This window comes from Hyperoodon ampullatus (assembly GCF_949752795.1).
Source record: "Hyperoodon ampullatus genome assembly, chromosome: 12".
NCBI classification, from domain to species: domain Eukaryota; kingdom Metazoa; phylum Chordata; class Mammalia; order Artiodactyla; family Ziphiidae; genus Hyperoodon; species Hyperoodon ampullatus.
In genome coordinates, this window is record NC_136925.1 from 58,635,974 (window position 1) to 58,662,142 (window position 26,169).

Sequence of the window (26,169 nt, forward strand, 5' to 3'; positions counted from 1 at the left end):
TAGAAAGATGTGTTGTGACCCAGTCTTCAGCGTGATGACAGCCCCAAGGGAGGCTGTGGAGCTTTAGGGAATGGTAAAACTAGTCAGCACACCTTTGGGAAAGTATGGTGAACTTATGACTCAGATTTTCCAGGATAGAACCAGTTCATTATATTCTGTCTTCCATTTGTTCTCATTAAAATATGTTTACATTTTCATCAGGGACATATAGGGTTAAATACAATTAGGGGTGTATGTCTGTGTATGAGTTATCTGGGAAGATTTTGGAGTTCAGAGTCAGGATAACCAATTCAGGTCAGATCTAGCTTAGAATGGTGGCAGTAGAGGAAAGCGAGGGAAATGTGACAGGTACGACAGAGAAAGATAGGACTTGGCAACTAACTGGGTATCAGGAGAGAATCTTGCTCATTGCCCATGTGTGTCATGTCCCAGCTGTGGCAGAGAAACGGAGCCTTAATTTTGACTTTATTAATTAGACATGGAGAAGATAAAAGAGATTTGTTCCAAAAGATTTTAGATATTACTTGGAAGTTGAGCTAAATTATGAAAGATAAAATCAACTCATCTTTTCCAAGTGCCAGCTTCCATTTTTCCATATGTAAAAATTAATGGTTGGAAAGCTTGAATGTGAGCAGTTAGAAAAGCAGACTTCTAAAGTTTTCACTTGGAAAGCAATAAAAAATAGAGGTTTTTCTAACAATATTTTTATCTTTTGCTTCCAAATATGGTTTTGTAATACTAAAGTTTTCTGATGAAGATGGGTTAAGGGTTGGAAATATAAAAACAAACCAACAAAAACTAGATTTATCTGAAAACAGGAAGATAAAGGATCAATTTTAGAGAATTTTACCAATGGCTTAGTTCAAAAGACCTTTCCTTTCTTTCATTAATGAATACTCTAGCTCCCCACACAGAATTTAAAACTTAATTATCCTCAATCAAATAGCTCCAGTAATCTTGGAGAACCAAATATCTATGGAATAAGTATAAAAATATTTTTTAGAACAAGTTTTACCTCATACCAACAATTTTATTGCCATTAGCTAAGATGACATGAACTGGTACCTTAGAGTAACTGAACTTAAACCCCCTATTAAAAGGACTACTCTTGCTTTCCCCATTCTAGGTGGTACTTAGTTTCTCCTTTCTTCCCTCTATTGGGTAGAGTTGAGTGTGGCCTTGTGAGTTTTGTGATTTATTTTTTATTTTGTTATTTATTTTTATTTTTTTATTTAAGCTGAGTGAGAATCAGTTATGAATTTTTTAGAAGTTGATTTTTTAAGACACTAAAGTCCTGCTCTCAATTAAGGTTACAATGTAAAAAACAAAAACTGTGCGTGTGTGTGTATGTGTGTGTGTGTGTATTTGCCCAGGGGTTGGGAGCTGGGGATTGGGGAAACAAATGAGAGAAATTTTTTAAGGCCAACATTTGGAAATATTAGTCTTTTTCCCTTTAGGGGCCCAATTTGAACCTGTATAACACTATTGCTTTTAAAAAATCTAGGTTCCTTTATCACTATTTTGTTTTCAAGTATAAACACTAACTACATATGAAATTGCTAATACTGCTGAATTCAAAGACTAAAATGTGAAAAAGTAGGCAAAATACAAATGAATTAAATTTGAAAAGTCTTTCAAGTAATAGAACAACAACCTATGGAAGAAAATCCCAAAAGTTAAAAATAAACTCTGACTTTACAGAATATACTGGCTTTTACTTCCCAAGTATTATAATTAACTTGCCCTGAGTATTCTCTATTCATATTTTCATATTATTTCCCTAGATATCTCTGACCTAAAACAGGAATTGATATTTTTTCCCAGTTCCAAAGATTTATTTTTAAAGCACTGAAACACTTAACATAATATGTTAATCAAACTACTCTTAATCACATAGACATGGATGTGTAAATGTACAGGTAAGCCCGAAGACAAATTTTAAAAAAATCAGTGCCTTTGTATATCCTTCTCTTAATGTTTAAAAGTCAAATACTTTTGAATTCTATTTATAGATGCTGGAATTCTCCTTCCTTCTCTCCTACCACTCTTTGTTCCTCTGTGGCTCTGCATTTGAGCATGAAAATAAATGTATTTATGCTGTTGTTGACAGAAAATTTTACTTATATAAAAGGAGAGGCTACATCAAAATCCATTAAAGTTCAGTTTGCAATAAGGTCTCATATCAATAGAATCATCAGAGTGTAATAATATTACTTCTTTATAGGACTAAACCATCTTCATCCTGTGGAGGAGGCACACATGGTTATAACAATGAGTTTAAGAGCATGGAGGTAACTTACTTCTTTTTTTTTTTTTAAACAAATATTTATTGAGCACCTACTTTGTGATGGACAATGTTCAGGACTCTTGAATACCTTTGTGAACAACACAGATAAAGACCCCTGCCCTCATGAAGTTTTCATTCTAACAGGTGGATATAGACAATTGACATAACAAAGCAATGTATGGTTGGTACGTTAGGAGATAAGTGCTATGGGAAATAAAAAGTAAAGCAGAGTAGGTGGAAATTGGGGGTGTTTTGGGGTGACATGGGGGCAGAGTGCAACTTTCAATAAGATGGAGATGGTAAAATTCATTGAGATGACGGCTGAGCAGAGACTTGAAGAAGGTGCAAGAATTAACCTTTCAAGTATTCAGGGGACAGGTGTCCAAGGCAGAAGAAACAGCCAGTGTCAAGGGCCTAAGGTGGGAACGTGTCTGATATGTTGGCAGTGAGAGAACTTTTGTTAGGCTGTTAGGATATTAGACCATGGCTGCAGCTGATTGGAGAGGAAAGAGGGAGAGTTAGTTTGATATGTTAAATTCAAGATATTTATTAGACATGCAAGTGGAGATGTTACATATAGGCAATTAGAGAGTCTACCTAAAGGAATAAAAAAATTGAGTTTTGGGTATATAAATTATTTCGAAGTTATGTGACTAGATAACATTCTCAGGGATTGAGCGTAGGTGGAGAAGAAGAGCAAGTACTGAGCCTTAAGCACTTTCCCTTGAAGAGATTGGGAGACAAAGAATTACTAGCAAAGAGACCTGGGAGTAGAGCCAGCGAGGGAAGAAGAAAACCAGGAGAGTGTGCTGTCCTTGGAGCCCAGGGAGGAACCTATTTGAAGGAGCCCATGAGTAAAGTGTAGCCAATATTCCCCCCTCGGTAAAGCTTCATGATTTTGCAACCTGATTGTCTTATCTAGTTCCATTTGTCACACACACACACACACACACACACACACACACACACACACACACACATGCCCCTTTCCAAAGAAAGAAAAATGTGTTAGGCTCTATATGAATATACTGCCTCTTAACATTGTCATGAAGAATTATATCTCTTTGTAAATACTTGAGAAGTTTCTGGAGACAGCATCCTTCTCTATTAATTAGGGTACTATTTGATAATTGAGTTAATTACTGCAAGAAAAACCTATGCCTCCAATTCTCTGCTAATCATCTTGGGAAAATATATATGTGTATATTTATATTCCTGTTGCCTGAAAAGAATTGCCTATCTGTGTTTGATACTGTTCTTCTAGATATTTAGAATCTAAAACAAATTAGATCTGTTATAAATAATATAATTAAGTTACCTTTAATTATTTAAGCATAAATAAAAATATTTAGGTCTCTTCATCCCAAAAGTAAATGGGAGATGTCTTAGAGAAATCAGTGGGCAAGTATAAGTTGTGCAAAAATATTTAATGCTTAGAAACGTCAACATTTTTTGTCATGTAGTAGTAACATATGTGAACAATGATAAGAAAGGAGTATAAAAAGAATATATGATGTTGTATGATGAATTTCTAATTTCTGTTGTCCAGATGTTGTAGAATTGTGTGGGCATCGGTTGTCCAGTGTTGCTTGTATTCTCCTAGTCTGTTGACATAGGAGGTGCTATGGAAACAGGTGGATTTAGAAGTAAACACAGTATGGATTATACTTGATTGGACTTGGTACAACATCTCAGGTGGAAATGTTGCAAAAATCATTTTCGAGTCTGGAAAGCAGCCAATATTTTATGATAACTATAAATGGAGCATTTAAAAATTGTGAATCACTATATTGCACATCTGTAACCTATAATATTGTACAGCAAATGTACTTCAATAATAAAAAAAATCAGGGCTTCCCTGGTGGCGCAGTGGTTGAGAGTCCGCCTGCCGATGCAGGGGACACGGGTTCGTGCCCCAGTCTGGGAAGATCCCACATGCTGCGGAGCAGCTGGGCCCGTGAGCCATGGCCTTTGAGCCTGCGCGTCCGGAGCCTGTGCTCCGCAATGGGAGAGGCCACAACAGTGAGAGGCCCACATACTGCAAAAAAAAATAAAAATAAAAAAAAATAATAATAATAAAAAATCATACTGTTAAAAAAAATCTGGAAAGGAATTCTTAAAGAGGCTTAAGATACAAATAGAAGAGCTGTTAGAAAAAGAAAATTGTGTCTCTTCCAACATCTGTTTTTGAGATTACATGGCATCTAGTAATAGGTGGATTATTATTGCCTAGGCTATCCTTCTGGCACATGGACCCAGTTTTAAACAGCAGACTGAAGTTGAACCATTTGACAATATTGAAATCTATAACCTAATGTGTGGTAAGTATACCTATATAACTTCAACAATCATATATGAATCGAGTTTTAAAAATATGAATTTTGAAGCTGGTGATAAATTGAATCCCAGAAGTAGATGCTCTGTCCTAAGGAGATGGAAGATAGAAAAGATGAGGTAGAATTATTTACTATTCAGAATTATTTAGCAGTCAATGTGAGTTCTTTTCATTTTGTTTTGTTTTAGTAACGATAAACATTAGACCCTGGGAGACCAACTTTTCTGTTAGTTACTACATGAAAATTTAATTTAATAGAACTTAGATAAATAAAATTACACTTCCAACTTTTCAGAGCAGGGGTAACACAGCAAAAAACAGAAGTATTTTCTTGTAATTACAGAGAGAAAGCTTCTGGAATAAAAGGATGGTAAAAAAGTCCTATTTGGATCGACGCATTACACTCAATGTTAAAAAACCGTAAAGAATTAGTTTTGGGGAATCTAACCTACCTTCCTGCCTATGTGCTTACCTCAGACCACACATAATTTATCTAGGCAAGGCAATGAATTGAGTTGCAATTTCACCTTTAGCTATAGGAATTTGGGAACATAAGTACGCTCACAGTTGTCACTCTTAATCTTGCCACTGGCCTGTGGTAATTGAATGTAACTTAGAGACCACAGAGTATCCATTTAAAAATAATGTGTTGTAGCATTAACTTAAATTCTTTGTTCCCAAGGCTGAGTTTATGGTCAGGGCTACTGGCCCTTTCCAGGAAAGGTTTAAAAAGAACTAGTTAGTGTTGCAGTTCTAGGAGAGATCTCTTTGGTAGTCCTCAGCAGGAGCCACTTACGAGGCTATGTTTGTGCAATATTTGTATGTTCTGTTTTTATAGGAAAAACTATAAAAAGTTCTCTAAATTTTAAGCAAAATTCACTAGTTTAATACTTTAAAAGTATCTGTACTTAGAGTATTTTCCTATAATTAAATAAATATACTACAAGTAAGATTGTAAATTATTTAAGTTCTTTAAACTTGTTTTTACTAAAAGTGTAGCTTTTTTATGCTAGAAAACCATGATATGCTTAAGGCACAAAGTGATCATTTAAGCAAAGATGCTTTTCTCTGGAGGAACAGAAACAGTTCATAAACATTCCTGTGGCTCATTTACAGCAACTGTTCCTATTTTCTAGAAAGACTAGGTATGGAAATTGGGAGGGGAGGGGGAAGCTGCTCAACTGAATGGTGTATGCAGCAGAATTTATTAAAGGAAGTGAACACTAAGTGTTTGTTTCCCCCCATCTTCTGCATAGATGTTGTTGCCTTCTAATTTAAAACTACTTTGAATTTAATTTTTAAACAGATCTTCTACACATTCATCCAGCACCAAACAATGGTACCCATGGTAGTTTAAACTATCTTCTGAAGGTGCCTTTTTATGAACCATCTCATGCAGAGGAAGTGTCAAAGTTTTCTGTTTGTGGCTTTACTAGTCCATTGACCACAGATACTCTAGGATGTTCATGCCCGGGGCTACAAAATGTAAGTAATAACTTCATGTATCCATAAGAATGTAAAGGGGCAAACTCATCTATAACCAGAGTAGCTAACAACCAGGTTTGTGTTCTAGCTCAGATATTTACTAAGAGAATATGTGGTTTCTCAGAACCTTATCTGGAAATGAGAGGTACATTGTAAGATTAAGTATGTGAATATGTTTTGTAAGCTGGAAAGCACTATTTGACAATTGTTAATCCACGGTGAGCTAACTGTCTGTAATCGTTCAAAACAGTGGAATCCTGGGGCTCTCTTTGATTTCCCTCATAAACCATCTTTCTTACAGCTTAAGAATCAGAGGGCCATACTCAGTTATTTCAGAGCAGAAATAGCTGGCGGGGGCAGGGACTGAGATCTGACATCTGACACACCCACTAGGGTAGGTGCTTCGGAGTCTGCTCAGCAGGAAGCCTAGCATTTAAAGTGGGAGGTATTCTTTTGGGTAGTAGTGAAGAACCCTTTGATGAGAGGACGCTTGGGGGCTGCCTGACAGACAGTCAGCATTGGGAAGGTCTTTTTAGTGGATCAGATGCCCTCCTGAGTTCAGCAGCAGGATTTCAGATCCCAGGAGACTCTCAACCAGGTGAGATTCCAGTGCTAAGAGGAGTCTCCCAAAGGCAAGCAATCAGAACAGGAGCTCAGAATGCAAGGACCAAGCCCTGCTGTGAGAATTAAAGCACATGTGTGGGGCTAGGATATCAGAATGGAATTGGAGCCCACTATCGGGACTCCATCAAGCTAAAACTAATGTCAAGGTGCATTTGATGCCAAGTCCCAAGGGTGGCTGTAAAGCTAAATAAACACCAGCTGCCTCAGGTAGGAATTGTTTCTTAGAGCCAGGGGACAGGGAAGGCTTTCCATTCTCTGATCCTCAAAATAACATCATATCACAGAAATAAATGCATAAGTAAATTACCAACCAAAAAAGATTTGAAGTGCAAAAGTCTAAACTTCCCAATAAAAATCAAATCCATCCTGAAGATCAGAGTAAATGTGTGGGTTTCCTACTGCTCCAGATAACCTCAATGGAACCACTATTTAAAGTAATAATAATAAATATTATAAAGTGGGTGTTTTCTTCCCCACTTTAGAGATAAAGAGGGCTCTGAAAAGTTAGGTAAATTGTCCAGTGTCACAGAAGCTCTGTCTATGTGACTGCAAACCCCAAGTTCTTCTCTGCAAGGAAGGTCCCTTCCTGCTCAGAGTGTGGTCCCAGGATCAGCATCTGCATCACTTGCAAGCTCATTGGAGATCCAGAATCTCAGGCCCCCCTGAGCTTGGGCTTACACTGAATCAGAATGTACATTTTAGCAAGACTCTCAAGGGAGTTTCATGTGTGTGTGTGTGTGTGTGTGTGTATATATGTGTGTGTATATATATATATATATATATATATATATATATATATATATATATATATTAAAGCTTGAGAAACCCTGGGATGTTGTCATCACAGCTTAGTAGTTGATTCCAGCTATGGTCAGAATGATCTGCCCCATTATCAATTACATCTTTGCAGACTCCCACACAAAAAATGTATTCCTGGGAGTAGCAATGTCTCTATATTTCTGAGGTAGTGGCAGAACTGGAATTTAAACTCAAGTTAGTCTGGCTTTTTTGTTCCGTAGTAAAACATTCATGTGACCACTGCAGAAATAATCTTGATCACTTTTTAAAACATGTGTTGATACTATGATTCACTTTCTCCCCATCTCCCACGTTATCTTGCAGGTTGCTGCTGACCTTGAACGTGTGAATCAAATGCTAAATCTCACCCAAGATGAAAGTAGGTCAATAGAAAGCATGTTAAGTCTTCGATGTTTAGACCTAACAGAATACCATATTGCCTTTTGGAGGTTCTCCAAAATAAGCTTACAGGTTCTTTTGAACATAAAGATTTTCTTGCCAATATACAAGAGGGGAAAATGCCCCAGATCTAATAACAACAGTAGCAGCATGGAATAGTTATGATGGTCCCAAGCACTCAACATTCCTTGAAATGGTGGTGCGTTGTCTACAGTTCCCTATTCACTTTTTTTTTTTTTTTTTTTTTATTAGTTTCTGCTTTATAACAAAGTGAATCAGTCATACATATACATCTGTTCCCACATCCCTTCCCTCATGCATCTCCCTCCCTCCCACCCTCCCCATCCCACCCCTCCAGGCGGTCACAAAGCACCGAGCTGATCTCCCTGTGCTCTGCGGCTGCTTCCCACTATCTATCTACCTTACGTTTGGTAGTGTATATATGTCCATGCCTCTCTTTCCCTTTGTCACAGCTTACCCTTCCCCTTCCCCATATCCTCAAGTCCATTCTCAAGTAGGTCTGTGTCTTTATTCCCGTTTTACCCCTAGGTTCTTCATGACATTTTTTTTTTTTTTAAATTCCATATATATGTGTTAGCATACGGTATTTGTCTTTCTCTTTCTGACTTACTTCACTCTGTATGACAGACTCTAGGTCTATCCACCTCATTACAAATAGCTCAGTTTCGTTTCTTTTTATGGCTGAGTAATATTCCATTGTATATATGTGCCACATCTTCTTTATCCATTCATCCGATGATGGACACTTAGGTTGTTTCCAGCTCCGGGCTATTGTGAATAGAGCTGCAATGAACATTTTGGTACATGTCTCTTTTTGAATTATGGTTTTCTCAGGGTATATGCCTAGTAGTGGGATTGCTGGGTCATATGGTAGTTCTATTTTTAGTTTTTTAAGGAACCTCCATACTGTTCTCCATAGTGGCTGTACCAATTCACATTCCCACCAGCAGTGCAAGAGTGTTCCCTTTTCTCCACACCCTCTCCAGCATTTATTGTTTCTAGATTTCTTGATGATGGCCATTCTGACTGGTGTGAGATGATATCTCATTGTAGTTTTGATTTGCATTTCTCTAATGATTAATGATGTTGAGCATTCTTTCATGTGTTTGTTGGCAGTCTGTATATCTTCTTTGGAGAAATGCCTATTTAAGTCTTCTGCCCATTTTTGGATTGGGTTGTTTGTTTTTTTGCTATTGAGCTGCATGAGCTGTTTATAAATTTTGGAGATTAATCCTTTGTCAGTTGCTTCATTTGCAAATATTTTCTCCCATTCTGAGGGTTGTCTTTTGGTCTTGTTTATGGTTTCCTTTGCTGTGCAAAAGCTTTGAAGTTTCATTAGGTCCCATTTGTTTATCTTTGTTTTTAGTTCCATTTCTCTAGGAGGTGGGTCCAAAAGGATCTTGCTGTGATTTATGTCATAGAGTGTTCTACCTATGTTTTCCTCTAAGAGTTTGATAGTTTCTGGCCTTACACTTAGGTCTTTAATCCATTTTGAGCTTATTTTTGTGTATGGTGTTAGGGAATGATCTAATCTCATACTTTTACATGTCCCTGTCCAGTTTTCCCAGCACCACTTATTGAAGAGGCTGTCCTTTCTCCACTGTACATTCCTGCCTCCTTTATCAAAGATAAGTTGGCCATATGTGCGTGGGTTTATCTCTGGGCTTTCTATCCTGATCCACTGATCTATCTTTCTGTTTTTATGCCAGTACCACACTGTCTTAATTACTGTAGCTTTGTAGTATAGTCTGAAGTCAGGCAGCCTGATTCCTCCAGCTCCGTTTTTCGTTCTCAAGATTGCTTTGGCTATTCGAGGTCTTTTGTTTTTCCAAACAAATTGTGAAATTTTTTGTTCTAGTTCTGTGAAAAATGCCAGTGGTAGTTTGATAGGGATTGCATTGAATCTGTAGATTGCTTTGGGTAGTAGAGTCATTTTCACAATATTGATTCTTCCAATCCAGGAGCATGGTATATCTCTCCATCTATTTATATCATCTTTAATTTCTTTCATCAGTGTCTTATAATTTTCTGCATACAGGTCTTTTGTCTCCTTAGGTAGGTTTATTCCTAGATATTTTATTCTTTTTGTTGCAATGGTAAATGGGAGTGTTTTCTTGATTTCATTTTCAGATTTTTCATCATTAGTGTACAGGAATGCCAGAGATTTCTGTGCATTAATTTTGTATCCTGCTACTTTACCAAATTCATTGATTAGCTCTAGTAGTTTTTCGGTAGCATCTTTAGGATTCTCTATGTATAGTATCATGTCATCTGCAAACAGTGACAGCTTTACTTCTTCTTTTCCAATTTGGATTCCTTTTATTTCCTTTTCTTCTCTGATTGCTGTGGCTAAAACTTCCAAAACTATGTTGAATAAGAGTGGTGAGAGTGGGCAGCCTTGTCTTGTTCCTGATCTTAGTGGAAATGGTTTCAGTTTTTCACCATTGAGGACAATGTTGGCTGTGGGTTTGTCATATATGGCCTTTATTATGTTGAGGAAAGTTCCCTCTATGCCTACTTTCTGCAGGGTTTTTATCATAAATGGGTGTTGAATTTTGTCGAAAGCTTTCTCTGCATCTATTGAGATGATCATATGGTTTTTCTCCTTCAACTTGTTAATATGGTGTATCACATTGATTGATTTGCGTATATTGAAGAATCCTTGCATTCCTGGAATAAACCCCACTTGATCATGGTGTATGATCCTTTTAATGTGCTGTTGGATTCTGTTTGCTAGTATTTTGTTGAGGATTTTTGCATCTATGTTCATCAGTGATATTGGCCTGTAGTTTTCTTTCTTTGTGACATCCTTGCCTGGTTTTGGTATCAAGGTGATGGTGGCCTCGTAGAATGAGTTTGGGAGTGTTCCTTCCTCTGATATTGTTTGGAAGAGTTTGAGAAGGATGGGTGTTAGCTCTTCTCTAAATGTTTGATAGAATTCGCCTGTGAAGCCATCTGGTCCTGGGCTTTTGTTTGATGGAAGATTTTTAATCACAGTTTCAATTTCAGTGCTTGTGATTGGTCTATTCATATTTTCTATTTCTTCCTGAGTCAGTCTTGGTAGGTTGTGCATTTCTAAGAATTTGTCCATTTCTTCCAGGTTGTCCATTTTATTGGCATAGAGTTGCTTATAGTAATCTCTCATGATCTTTTGTATTTCTGCAGTGTCAGTTGTTACTTCTCCTTTTTCATTTCTAATTCTACTGATTTGAGTCTTCTCCCTTCTTTTCTTGATGAGTCTGGCTAATGGTTTGTCAATTTTGTTTATCTTCTCAAAGAACCAGCTTTTAGTTTGGTTGATCTTTGCTATCGTTTCTTTCATTTCTTTTTCATTTATTTCTGATCTGATCTTTATGATTTCTTTCCTTCTGCTAACTTTGGGGGTTTTTTGTTCTTCTTTCTCTAATTGCTTTAGGTGCAGGGTCAGGTTGTTTACTCGAAATGTTTCCTGTTTCTTAAGGTGGGATTGTATTGCTATAAACTTCCCCCTTAGAACTGCTTTTGCTGCGTCCCATAGGTTTTGGGTCGTCGTGTCTCCATTGTCATTTGTTTCTAAGTATTTCTTAATTTCCTCTTTGATTTCTTCAGTGATCACTTCATTATTGAGTAGTGTATTGTTTAGCCTCCATGTGTTTGTATTTTTTACAGATCTTTTCCTGTAATTGATGTCTAGTCTCATAGCATTGTGGTCGGAAAAGATACTTGATACAATTTCAATTTTCTTAAATTTACCATGGCTTGATTTGTGACCCAAGATATGATCTATCCTGGAGAATGTTCCATGAGCACTTGAGAAAAATGTGTATTCTGTTGTTTTTGGGTGGAATGTCCTATAAATATCAATTAAGTCCATCTTGTTTAATGTATCATTTAAAGCTTGTGTTTCCTTATTTATTTTCATTTTGGATGATCTGTCCATTGGTGAAAGTGGGGTGTTAAAGTCCCCTACTATGATTGTGTTACTGTCGATTTCCCCTTTTATGGCTGTTAGTATTTGCCTTATGTATTGAGGTGCTCCTATGTTGGGTGCATAAATATTTACAATTGTTATATCTTCTTCTTGGATCGATCCCTTTATCGTTATGTAGTGTCCTTCTTTGTCTCTTCTAATAGTCTTTATTTTAAAGTCTATTTTGTCTGATATAAGAATTGCTACTCCAGCTTTCTTTTGATTTCCATTTGCATGGAATATCTTTTTCCATCCCCTTACTTTCAATCTGTATGTGTCTCTAGGTCTGAAGTGGGTCTCTTGTAGACAGCATATATATGGGTCTTGTTTTTGTATCCATTCAGCCACTCTGTGTCTTTTGGTGGGAGCATTTAGTCCATTTACATTTAAGGTAATTATTGATATGTATGTTCCTATTCCCATTTCCTTAATGGCTTTGGGTTCGTTATTGTAGGTATAGTCCTTCTGTTGTGTTTCTTGCCTAGAGAAGTTCCTTTAGCATTTGTTGTAAAGCTGGTTTGGTGGTGCTGAACTCTCTCAGCTTTTGCTTGTCTGTAAACGTTTTAATTTCTCCATCAAATCTGAATGAGATCCTTGCTGGGTAGAGTAATCTTGGTTGCAGGTTTCTCTCCTTCATCACTTTAATTATGTCCTGCCACTCCCTTCTGGCTTGTAGAGTTTCTGCTGAGAGATCAGCTGTTAACCTGATGGGGATTCCCTTGTGTGTTATTTGTTGTTTTTCCCTTGCTGCTTTTAATATGATTTCTTTGTGTTTAATTTTTGACAGTTTGATTAATATGTGTCTTGGCGTATTTCTCCTTGGATTTATTCTGTATGGGACTCTCTGTGCCTCCTGGACTTGATTAACTATTTCCTTTCCCATATTAGGGAAGTTTTCAACTATAATCTCTTCAAATATTTTCTCAGTCCCTTTCTTTTTCTCTTCTTCTTCTGGAACCCCTATAATTCGAATGTTGGTGCGTTTAATGTTGTCCCAGAGGTCTCTGAGACTGTCCTCTGTTCTTTTCATTCTTTTTTCTTTATCTTTCTCTGCATCAGTTATTTCCACTATTTTATCTTCCACCTCACTTATCCGTTCTTCTGCCTCAGTTATTCTGCTATTGATCCCATCTAGAGTATTTTTCATTTCATTTATTGTGTTTTTAATCGATGCTTGATTCATCTTTAGTTCTTCTAGGTCCTTGTTAACTGTTTCTTGCATATTGTCTATTCTATTTCCAAGATTTTGGATCTGGGAAATGGAATCTTGGATCAGCTTTACTATCATTATTCTGAATTCTTTTTCAGGTAGACTGCCTATTACCTCTTCATTTGTTAGGTCTGGTAGGTTTTTATCTTGCTCCTTCACCTGCTGTGTGTTTTTCTGCTTTCTCATTTTGCTTATGTTACTGTGTTTGGGGTCTCCTTTTTGCAGGCTGCAGATTCGTAGTTCCCGTTGTTTTTGGTGTCTGTCCCCCGTGGCTAAGGTTGTTTCAGTAGGTTGTGTAGGCTTCCTGGTGGGGGGGGACTAATGCCTGTGTTCTGGTGGTTGAAGCTCGATCTTGTCTTTCTGGTGGACAGGTCCACGTCTGGTGGTGTGTTTTGGGGTGCCTGTGGCCTTATTATGTTTTTAGGTATCCTCTCTGCTAATGGGTGGGGTTGTGTTCCTGCCTTGCTAGTTGCTTGGCATAGGGTGACCAGCACTGTAGCTTGCTGGTCGTTGACTGAAGCTGGGTGCTGGTGTTGAGATGGAGATCCCTGGGAGATTTTCGCTGCTTGATATTATGTGGAGCTGGGAGGTCTCTTGTGGACCCGTGTCCTGAAGTTGGCTCTCCCACTTCAGAGGCACAGCACTAACTCCTGGCTGCAGCACCAAGAGCCTTTCATCCACCCGGCTCAGAATAACAGTGAGAAAAAGTAGAAAGAAATAATTAGTAGAAGAAAGAAAGAGAGATTGAAAGAAAGGAAGAAGGGAAGTAAGGAAGGAAGGAAGGAAGGAAGAAAGAAAGAAAGGAGGGAGGGAGGAAGGATGGAAAGAAAGGAAAGAAAGGAGGGAGGGAGGGAGGAATGAAAGCAAAAGGAAGAGTGAATGGAAGAAGAGAGGGAGGGAGGGAGGAAGGAAAGAAAGAAAGAAAGACAGGAGGGAGGGAGGGAGGGAGGGAGGAAGGAAAGAAAAAGAAAGTGGAAAGAAGAAGGGTGGGAGGGAGGGAGGGATGGAGGAAAGAAAAAGAAAGAAGGAAAGGAGGAGCGGAGGGAGGGAGGGAGGAAGGGAAGGGAGGAAAAAAAGAAAGAGCAGGTGAAGTAAAATAGAATAAAGTATGAAATATAGTAGCGTTATTAAAATTAAAAAGTAATTATTGAAAAAAAACACGGACCGAAAGAACCCTGGGACATATGGTGGAAGCAAAGCTATACAGAGAGAATCTTACACAGAAGATTACACATACACATTCACAAAAAGAGAGCAGGGGGAAAAATCAAAAATCTTGCTCTCCAAGTCCACCTCCTCGATTTGGGATAATTCGTTGTAAAAAGAGGAAAAGGGCGAAAAGTCTGAAATCTTGCTAAGTCCACCTCCTTAATTTGAGGTAATTCGTTGTAAAAAGAGGAAAAAAAAAGGGGGGGAAAGTCTTAAATCTTGTCCTCAAGGTCCACTTCCTCAATTTGGGATGATTCGCTGTCTATTCATGCACTCCACAGACGCAGGGCACATCAAATGGACCGTGGAGCTTTAATCCGCTGCCTCGGAGGCTGCACAGAGAGATTTCCCTGTCTCTGCTCTCACAGCTCCCGGGTCTCAGCCTTGGACCTGGCCCCGCCTCTGCGCGTAGGTCGCCGGAGGGCGTCCGTTCTTCGCTCAGACAGGACGGGTTTAAAGGAGCCGCTGATTCGGGGGCTCTGGCTCACTCAGGCAGAGGGGAGGGAGGGGAATGCCCTCTCCTCGCGCACCAAGCAACAAAAGGGAAAAAAGTCTCTTGCCTCTCCGGTAGCTCCAGACCCTTTCCCCGGACTCCCTCCGGGCTAGCACTAACCCCTTCAGGGTCTCTTCCTGCCGCCAGCCCCAGACCTCTCCCTGCGCTCCGACTGAAAGCCGATACCCGAGCCTCAGCTCCCAGCCCCGCCCGCTCTGGCGGCCGAGCAGACAAGTCTCTCGGGCTGGTGTGTGCCTGAGGGCACCGATCCTCTGTGCCAAAATCTCTCTGCTTTGCCCTCCACACCCCTGTTGCTGTGCTCTCCTCCGCTACTCCGAAGCTTTCCCCCTCTGCCACCTGCAGTCTCCGCCCGCGAAGGGGCTTGTAGTGTGTAGAAACCTTCCCTCCTTCACGGCTCCCTCCCACTGGTGCAGGTCCCGTCCATATCCTATTGTCTCTGTTTATTCTTTTTTTCTTTTGACCTACCCAGGTATGTGGGGAGTTTCTTGCCTTTTGGGAGGTCTGAGGTCTTCTGTCAGCGTTCAGTAGGTGTTCTGTTGGAGTTGTTCCACGTGTAGACCAATTTCTGATGTATCTGTGGGGAGGAAGGTGATCTCCGCGTCTTACTCTTCCGCCATCTTCCTCCGGCTCCTTCCCTATTCACTTTTTTAGATGTGAAGAGACAAACTGCCTGGGTTTAAGTCCTATGTCTACTTCTTCCCCTCTGTGTAACCTGGGCCAAATTACTTAACTCTCTGTGCCTCAGTCTCTTCATCTATGATAATGGTACTCACCTCACGTAATTGAAAAGATTAAGAGTTAATCCATGACATGTACACACTGCTATATTTAAAATAGATAACCAACAAGAACCTACTGTATAGCACAGGGAATGCTACTTAATATTCTGTAATAACGTAAATGGGAAAAGAATTTGAAAAAGAATAGATGCATGAATATATGTATAACTGAATCACTTTGCTGCACACCTGAAACTAACACAACATTGTTAATCAACTATGCTCTGATGTAAAATAAAAATTTTAAAAAAAGAGCTAACCCATGGAAAGAATGTAGAACAGAGTCTGCCCTGGAACAGTATTATTATTAGCTGTTATCCCTTTTATTTTTTACTTAAAAAATTTTTTAACTGAAGTATAATTGACGTATAACATTTTATTAGTTTCAAGTGTACAATATAATGATTCAATATTTGTATATATTGCAAAATGACCACCACAATAAGTCTAGTTAACATCTGTCCCCATACATAGTTATAAAAAATTTTTTTTTCTTGTGATGAGGATTTTTAAGATTTACTCTTGGGCTTCCCTGGTGGCGCAGTGGTTGAGAGTCTGCCTGCCGATGCAGGGGACACGGGTTCGTGCCCCGGTCCGGGAAGATCCCACATGCTGTGGAGCGGCTGGGCCCGTGAGCCATGGCTGCTGAGCCTGCGCCTCCGGAGCCTGTGCTCCACAAAGGGAGAGGCCACAACAGTGAGAGGCCCGCGTTCCGCAAAAAAAAAAAAAAAGATTTACTCTCTTAGTGACTTTCAAATGTGCAATACTGTGTTATTAACTACAATCAACCTGTTATCTTTCAAGTATCCTTGTATTGAACTCTCTAGGCCTGTTTCATCATTGTAAAATGGAAATACTTACTTTTAGAGTTGTTATGAAGACTAAATGAGTTAACATATGTGTGTACTTAGAATGGTGCCTGGCACACAGTAACAGTTCAGTAAATACGTTGGCTGTTTTGACAATCTTCTTATGAGTGTTCTTCTTCTTATGAGTGTAATCTACTGAGTGTTATTCCATGGCATGAATACCCTGCACATTTTTTAACCATCAGTAACTGGTGAAATTTAGACTAATGGCAGACAATTAAAAATGAATAAATACAGTAGGCATACTTTTAATAAAATTCCAATTTCTTTCCTAGGACAATTATTAAAGTAAGTCTTCTTTGTTATAAAGTATGTGCTTTTGATTTTAAAGTTTTATCTCTTCGGATATGTCTTGTGAACTGTTAGCTGTTTAGCTAAATAAGTTATCTAAGCCTTAGTTTTATAATTTATAGAATGGAATAATAACACCTACCTCATAGGGTTGTTGTAAGACTTAAAAGAGGTTAAATATGTAAAATAGCTATCAGAGTACCTGGAAAATAATAATCCATCAGAGATGGGTAGTTACTATACATAGAAACATTTGCTAATTTTCACAAACATTTTTATTTTATGTTATTTTTATTTTAGTAAAAACAACAGAGATACTAAATTTGCCATTTGGAAGGCCCAGGGTTATACAGAAGAACAAGGAACTCTGTCTTCTTTATCACAGGGAATATGTCAGTGGATTTGACAAAACTAGCAGGATGCCCCTTTGGAGTTCATATACAGTCCCTAAACCGGTAAGTTCCTGTGTCCATTGATTCACACAGGCTGGAAAGAAATTGTAGTTCTTTACTATACTAAAAGTTGAATTTTGATTTGCAGTAGAGATCCTAAAGGGAGCTCAATGGACCTGTGGCTTGTATTGATAAGACAACGTCCCAGGTTTTACTTATAAGTACTTGTAGGTGCTACATGGGTGCCAAAGAGGAATACATTGTGTTTTGCCTGGAGAAAGCAGAGTGTTTACAGGCCAATTGGCTAATTGGTATGGCAGGTAGAAAAAAAGATTTCAAAGAGAAGCAACAGGAAGTACAGAGGCACACATTTCATTTGGTATTTCCCAAGTATATGGTGGGTGCACCTAAAAGGTGATGGTAACTAAGTTATAAAGGGTTTTGTTATTTATTTGATTACTTTAAAATACTATACTATCTGCTGTGTACCGTGGTAGGCACAGTAAACACAATGTGAATAAGAGGTAATCCTTCCCTAAAAGATCTAGTACTCTAAGAAGCCAGGCTAGACTTACATGTATAGGTGTCCTATGTTACAGGTCTCTGCAGATTGAGGTTGAGAATCCAATTGTTTAAATCCTCTTACCTCTTTCACTATCTGGCAAACTCCTTTTCAATTAATATCACCGGGACAATTGGCTACCATAAGAAAAAGAAATATTAGATCCCTACTTTACACCACATGCAAAATTAAATTGATGGTGAATTTATAGACCTAAATGTGAACAGCAAGTCCATATTTTCCTTTGTGTATATCTTCATGACCTCAGGATAGAGAAGGATTTCTTAAGACACAGAACAACAACAAAAACAAAAATTACATAGAGGAAACTGATTAATTCACTACTTTAACATTAATGTGTGACCAAAAATATGAAGTTATGGGTGGGACAATATATTTGCACTGCATATAAGAAACAAGTGATGAGTATACAGAATACTAATTAGGATCCGGAATGGCTAGTAAATTTCTACCAATAAACAAGAGAATGGCAAGCATCTTAGTTAAAAAATGGGCAAAGGATATGAACCAAGCAACTGAAACTTATTAGCAATCAGGGAAATGTAAATTAAAGCAAAAATCAAAGTCTGCCAAAAATCAGCCCAAACACTCCTTCATGGCAGGAATGGTTTTATTTAATGTATTCCCCGGCACAATACCGCTGCCCAGTAAATGGTTATTGAGTGAATGCATTAGATAAATTAATCCCAACCATTATTTTTAAAGAACTGAAGATGAAGCAGTACTTCCAACCAGAAGGGTAAATAATCAGGAAGCTGTTTTTGTAGAGGAAATCTTAGTATTTTAGATACAAAGATTCTGATGACAAACCCCTACCTATTACTGTTCTTGTTAAGGGTACAGATCTTCCATCTCTTTTTATGGAAAGGAAATGATTGGTTGTATCCAGTTTATTTACTCTTCTTGTTCCAATTCAAGATTTCTGGAATAAGCATATTTTCCCACTACTAATTATGGCTTTATGTGTTCTGAAAGCCAACTCTCCCGCTGACAATGGTTTAATTGTGGTCAGTGGTAGGAGAGCACTAATGTTGTTTTCCAACGTGAGCAAATATTTTACAAAGTTACCTGAGTTCATATGTATGGTTAATGGCAGCATCACTTTCTTAATATGCACAGTGTTCAGTTGTCTATGATTTTCTTCAACATGCTATGAAGCGTACTATGAAACAATAATATGAAGTTATTTATTCCTTAAAATAATTTCTATTTTGTTTTTGATTTTGAGAGGGGCAGTATATTCAAGGCCAGTTTTATTATTCAATTCTCTATTTTGAAAAGTCTAGGTACCAGGGATTATGTGGAGTTAAGGGGAATGTTTATGTTTTTAATACTTTCCCCTGCTGTCTTGCATTCCTGAATTTATATGAGCTTTAACGGAAACCAAAGGCAGAGGATTTCAAGTGGGCTCAGACTAAGAGTTTAGTACAATTCTTTTTTTGTTATTGTTTTAAAACTAGCTTCTTTGTTACCCAGAGTTCCTGTCCTTTCAGGATCCCACAGAACTACTTGTGTATTTCTCCTTCCATGTGAGAGGATGGAATTCTAGCAATTTTCTGCTTTCTAATTCAGAAATTACTCTGTTAGTATGTAGTGGTTCAAGAAAATTACATACAAGGATGTTTTGAGATTCACATAGAAATGTTGTAAATTAGCTCTGTGTTTGAAAACTCAGACTTTAAATAAGCACTTTTTGGAGCATGGACCCAATTGGCTTGTATCTTTAAGTTTTATGGAACTTTTGTTTTTCTGTGGTTTTGGTGGGTTTTCTAATTGTTGTTGTTATTATCTCAGAAGAGTTTGGGGGAAGTAGCTGTGATTTGAAATCATGGTCCTACAGCAATTGCTTCAAAACCATTAAGGTTGATCAGACTGTATAAGGGTTTTGCTTTTGGCCCTCCTCAGTAGGAAGATGAGAATTGTTTTTTATGTTGCTAGGTGGAAAATTAAAAATAATAGCAAGAATTACAATTATTTAGCATATCTAATTCAGAAATTGAATATGAAGTCGAAGGGCTTTTTCAGAGAAGAAAATCTAGTACACTTTGAAAAATCTCCCATAACTAAATTTTTACAAAGTCTTTTTTGTTTCTAAAGCTTGTTAGCACTGATATTGTAAATTATGACCCAAATGTGTTTTGTGAGTCTTTAAAAACTAAGGACATTATTGTGTATTGCAAAGGTTTTTTTTTGTTTTGTTTTTTGAACTATAAGAAATATTTTTCCCTATAGAAAAAAATCACGACCAGAAAAATAATTTAAACACGTGTATAATTATTATCCTTACCATAAGGCAAGATCACAATTATCCAGTCTTCAAATAAATACGTTTTAGCTTTGACATTCAGTCTACAGATAAGGAGAGTCTATATAACTTCAATAAAAATAGTTTTATCGCTTGTTTAAGTTCTATTTTGTCTCCATGCCAGACTAGAAAAGAAAGTATCTCACTTTCCTGTCTGTGCTTATCATCTACTTCCCTTGAAGAATTTTGAGAGCTAGAGTTCAGATTTCATCTGAATGTCTGAATTCTATTTATTGTTTTCCTGACTTTCTATCCCCTGGCTTAAAAAACTCTAAGGAACTCTGAACAGATGGAAGGATGAAACTATTTGTGTGTGTGTGTGTGTGTGTGTGTGTGTGTGTGTGTGTGTGTGTGTGTAGGGCAGTGGTGGGGTGGTAAGGTGGCAGTTCACTATGCCTTTCCTCAAGAGCCCAAGATGCAGAAATGATGTGACTATACCTCCCCTCCATCCTTCTAGAGAGCTGCCTACTGCATGATCTCACTTTTATAAAGGAGGCCATATCCTGTCTTTCCCAGTCTTGATATATTTATATTTGGGGGTTCAAGTTTGATATATAAGAAACACATCTAAGATTTTCAGTTCGCAGAGAATGTGTAACTTTTTTTAGTACTTTCTGACTAAAGCCATCCTGGTCCTTTTCTCCCAACCCAAGGTCTATGCCACTTTGAGAAAATAGTAAACATTTTGCCCAACTGAATTGTTTGAGCACAACTTCCATAGCTGCAGGCTCATTAAAATTACAATAAACTTCCCTCCTTAAGATTTTTTATAATTTTAACTATTGAATATAGGCATTTTACTTTCCTTATATTATGGAAAATGCATCAATGGTTACATTCATGTATTATATATTTCTTGAAGTAAAATGGTAAGTTGTGTGGTAGGAAACATCAACTCACAATATTCTGGGTGTCTATAGGGCTGACTGGGTCAGCTGTCAATCTCCCTAGTTCTCCCACTTTGCATCGTCTCTATGTGCCCCTTTACAACAAGTGAAGAAACCTGGTCATTCAGAATTGTTCACTATAAGTTTTTGAAAGAATATAAACAAATGTTTTTAGCTTTCTAGTATCTGCACCAGAAGGAGAATGAAATAAATGGTGGGAGCAGATACACTGCATCTAATACTAATATCTTCATATTTCTTGGTCTACTCCTTGTTTGGGTGACTATATCACTGAGGAGCTTCCTAATAAAGGAAGAAGAGAAGATACATATTTGAGACTTTGTGCATCTCAAAGTGTTTTTATTCTATCTATATGCTTAATTGATGGCTTAGCTTTAGAATTTTAGAAACAGTTTTTCTTCAAAATTAATAGGACATTAGACTTCTAATGTGTTTATATGTGCCTTCCTTTTTTCCATCTCTTGTCTTTAATTCACTTTTTGAGAAATATCTGCAATTTCATCTTCTAGAGCTTATTGAAAATTTTATTTCTGTTGTCATATTTTTAAATCCCAAGAGCTCTTTCTGTTATCTCTTTCCTTTTTAAATGCTTTCTGCTCTTTCTCTATGGATGCCATACATACTCTCATCTCTCTGAGAAGTGAGTTTTCTTCTACTGTCTGTATTGTCTCTTTTTCTTCTTGGTTCCTCTCCCCAACCCCAATGCATATCTGGTGGTCCTTGGCTGTCAGCTCATATTTTAAGGGTGAGGCACTAAGCTACAGGGCTGAGCTTGCCAGCTGATAGGCTTCATTATAGGTTAATCAGGAGGAGAGCCAGACATTTTGTTGGGGACTCCCAACTGTATCTAGTTTTCTTTTCAGGCTGGTTTGTTTTTCAAAGAAAGGACACTTCTCATGTGAACCAACATACACGGGGGTGATGAGACTGGAGGGAATCTTACCATTCAGTGCATAGATTTTAAAATTTAATTCCATTGCTTTCACCTGCTTTCCAGGGTGCCTTGTGTCCTTTAGTCTGGTTGTCTCTTTGGATCAACCTCCCCAGTGAGTAAAGCTTCTGTCTGGCCTCTTTTACAGACTTTCAACCTATCCTCTTTTTTCCAACTTTACATACATCCCCTGTCTTTAGGAGACTCCAAGTGTTACGCTTCTGGTGTTCTACAGAAGGAATCAGTTTCTTTGGGTTTTTCCCAACCAGAGGCTCTTTGTTATCAGTGTTTACTGGTTTACCAAGTCAAGGTTACAGTAGTAAGCAAATATACTTATCTGACTTCCAGTTTCTGAAAATTTCTTATCATCTCTTATGTGTCTTCATCATTACTGTTCTTTTAATGGGATTTCAGAAGGGAGCAGAGATAAATGTTTGTGTACAATCAAGTTGAGAAATTTACTCCACTGCTGTATAGTGTTTTCCAACCGGAGTGTTGCAGCATGTTAGAGGTACATCCTTGCTTGTGTTTCCCCTCATCTTCATCTCCTTCCTGTCCTATATCTCATCATGGGGCTCTCCTGCCTATGAATATAGCGCACAGTGTATGCTGCCTTTTCCTTTGTGAATTGATCTTGTACATTTTATTTATTTGTTTTTCCCCAGCTTTATTGAGATATAATTGACATATAACATTGTGTAAATTTACAACGTGTACAATGTGATGATTTGATATGTGCATATATTATAAAATAATTACCACATATGTTTTAGACACCATAGCTAATTTTTGCTTTTAGCACAATATAGTGAATAGAGGAAGAACATTCTAATTTAATTTAATCTTCTTTTTTATAAATTACAAAATAATTTTTTAAGAAGTATATATGTTGTGGGCAGTAGAAGGCATATAAATCAAAATTTCTGAAAAAATTAAATGAATAGCAAGATGTTTACATACTCATAATTATATGCTCATCAGAATATTATGTAATACTGTATTACCTTAAGTACTTAGGCAGCACATTTATAGATGCCTGCTAGTAAATAAATGATTGTATTAGTCTTTAAAGTTGCAAAGAAAATTATAAAAAATATATTCCTATACTTCAAGATGAATAAGGCATAGCTACAAATTTATTAAAGTCCCCAAATAAGTAAATTTATACAACTACAGCTTCTTTGAGTTAATCTTAGGTTAATTAGAAGTTCTTGCTCAACTGAAGAATATTATCCTTAAGTCATATCTGTATTTTAAAAATAGTTTATAGGGGCTTCCCTGGTAATGCAGTGGTTGAGAGTCCGCCTGCCAATGCAGGGGACGTGGGTTCATGCCCCCGTCCGGGAAGATCCCACATGCCGTGGAGCAGCTGAGCCCGTGAGCCATGGCCGCTGAGCCTGCGTGTCCGGAGCCTGTGCTCCCCAATGGGAGGGGCCACAACAGTGAGGCCCGCATACCACAAAAAAAAATTAAAAAAAAAAAAAAAGTTTATATTTTATTTTCAATTTTTATTTTATTTTCAATTTTTATTTGCAAGCACAGTATATATCACCACCTAAAGTTAGAGCCTGAAATGGATTTGGGTTTTTAGCAGTAGGTCTCATTATCCCTCTGCACTCAATTCAGGTTTTTACCTGCAAATATTCCTTTCCAAGGTGTATTTGATTTGCCCTTCCCATGTCCCTAACCAGAAGGGAACCACAGAAGAAAACATTGCTGAAGACATCCATTTCCATTGCTTGCGTAGACCTGATTCACTAACAAAATAAGAAAAGGTTAAATGAAAAACATTCTAGGGAAGTTACAAACCAAGTAAGGCGATGGGTGAGCCACAATGTGGGCGTCATTTTTTTTTTTTCTTTTCTCTCTTTCAACAGGGAGACACATCGCCTCTTCCTCCCACTGTCCCAGACTGTCTGCGGGCTGATGTCAGGATTGCTCCTTCTGAGAGCCAAAATTGTTCCTTCTATTTAGCAGACAAGAATATCACCCACGGCTTCCTCTATCCTCCTGGTTTGTATAACTCTTTTTTAGAGCAGCAGCTTAGAAAGCCCTCATCAACTGGATGTGGGCATGTGCCCTAAACATATGCTCCCAACCAAAACTACCTGCTTGGGCTAAACTAGCTGCCCAGGAGGCTTCCAGTGATTGTGGGCTGGCCTGGAGCAGTGCAACAGCTATAATAAAGACTAATAAATTTTGCACTGGGAACCACACATCAGCTCTAATCTGGCCCAGATGTTCAGAGAGTTCGGCAGGTTTAAGTTTAATTTTAAAACTGAAGATTCTTTGGAGAGGGACACAAGCGTCTAAAAAAACATTTTTTTTTTTCTTTTCTTTCTTTTTTTTTTTTTTCTGGTGACTGGCCAAGCTAAGGCTTGCATTGAGAATGCAGCTGTGCCTGTGAAGACAAATCAGGCTGGAATTTGGGCCTCTCGCTCAGGCTGTATATCCAACAGCTTTATGTGGATTAAGCAGCTGAATAAACTTGAAATATTTTTTCAGAAACCTTCTCTCCTGGGAACGTGCAAAAGCCAATGTGATTTTTCTAAAGCCCAAATCTCTTCTCTGTTCAGCAGGGATTGTCATTTCCTTGATTTACTCATGAGATTTTCAACAATTTCAGCTTCTGATAATGGGATTTCTCCAGATATTTGGTTTCATTTTTGTGGAAGCCATGACCAAAGAGGTCAATTTAGAGATTTATAATTTAGAGGTTCTGAGATTTATAGTGGGAAAAAAAGGCCTAGTGAAATCAAGTAGCACATCAATGTAAAATTCCTAAAACAGAGAATTAGGATAATAAACTGATATATCTTGTTACAATATCTAGAGACAATTAGAGCGCCACCAAATTTATCTAAACCCTAGGATAAACCTTAAATAGTTGCAACATTTTATTAATAAAAAATTTTAAATTGGCATTATAAAATTGTATCTGTTAAGCCCTAAGATATTGGTTGATTTATAAATGTTTGTCTTGACAAGGAAATGAAATGAAAAACTAAACAGCTTGTCTCAAAAAATATTAAGGATTGAATGAAACCACCTTCTAACTCTCCATTACAAATTGTGAGCATTTCCATTCTAAGCAAATTCTTATGTTTCCTGAAAAGAAGATAATGTTATGTTCATTGACTTTACAACTTTCAAAGTTTAGTTTAACAAGTAGAAAAGGCTTGTAGAGGATCTGAGGACCGTGAGCAGCATGTGAAATCTTAAAGAAAAAGACAAAAAAATCTTGCTTCTCCTTGCCTTTTGGTTCCCATACATTGGCCTTTCATTTGAATATTAGTTAAGGTAGCCAAGGGTAGTTTAAATATAAAAAGCATTATAATAAACATTCATAGGCTTGCAGCAGTTTAAATCCTCACAATATTTCAGTGAGAGAGATGCCATGAGACAAATGAAGTACAGAGGGACATAGCGCTTTGCCCAAGTGGGTCAGCTGGCGGACAGTGGAGCTGGGATTCCAACCCGGGCAGTCTGATTCCAGAGCACACAAACTCAGCACACACTCCTCTAGATGGCAAGTCCATGTGTCTTCAAAGACAACCATTTGTGGTGCTGTCAGCAGTCTTCACTGAGTTAAAACCCACCTTCTTAAGAAAATTTTACTTTGGAAGAGTTATTTATCATAGCATTGTTATTTTATGTATATTCAATAACGATGCTTTCCTATCGGTATTACATTTGTTTTCTAGAGACTGCTGTAACAAATTACCCACAAACTTGGTGGCTTAAAACAACAGAGGTTTATTCTCTCAAAGTTCTAGAGACCAGAAGTCTGAAATGAGGGTGTTGACAGGGCCACGCTCCCTTTGCAAGAGAGAATGTAGGATAGAATCCTTCTTTACCTCTTCCAGCATCTGGGGATTCCAGGTGTTGCTTGGCTTGTAGCTGCATCACTCCAATCTCTGCCTCCATCTTCGTATAGCTTTCTCTCCTGAGTCTCTCCTCTTCTCAATCCGCCTTCTCCTTATAGGACACCAGTCACTGGATTTAGAACCCACCCTAAATCCAGGATAATCTCATCTTGAACTTCTTTTTTTCTTTTTTTTTTTTGCGGTACACGGGCCTCTCACTGTTGTGGCCTCTCCCGTTGCGGAGCACAGGCTCCAGACGCACAGGCTCAGTGGCCATGGCTCACGGGCCCAGCCGTTCCGTGGCATGAGGGATCTTCCCGGACCGGGACACGAACCCGTGTCCCCTGCATCGGCAGGCGGACTCTCAACCACTGGGCCACCAGGGAAGCCCTCATCTTGAACTTTCAATTACAT

General features: G+C 38.0%; 1 protein-coding gene across 1 annotated transcript in view; it reads left to right on the top strand.

The window, feature by feature from the left end:
• ENPP3 (ectonucleotide pyrophosphatase/phosphodiesterase 3) overlaps window positions 1-26,169 on the top strand; it is a 73,220-nt gene that overhangs the window by 37,008 nt on the left and 10,043 nt on the right. Inside the window, exons 16-21 of the mRNA XM_079716081.1 lie at window positions 2,225-2,291; window positions 4,521-4,608; window positions 5,929-6,107; window positions 7,857-7,908; window positions 17,071-17,225; window positions 23,767-23,902. Coding sequence (XP_079572207.1) covers window positions 2,225-2,291; window positions 4,521-4,608; window positions 5,929-6,107; window positions 7,857-7,908; window positions 17,071-17,225; window positions 23,767-23,902 — 677 coding nt within the window. The remainder of the gene's footprint in view (window positions 1-2,224; window positions 2,292-4,520; window positions 4,609-5,928; window positions 6,108-7,856; window positions 7,909-17,070; window positions 17,226-23,766; window positions 23,903-26,169) is intronic.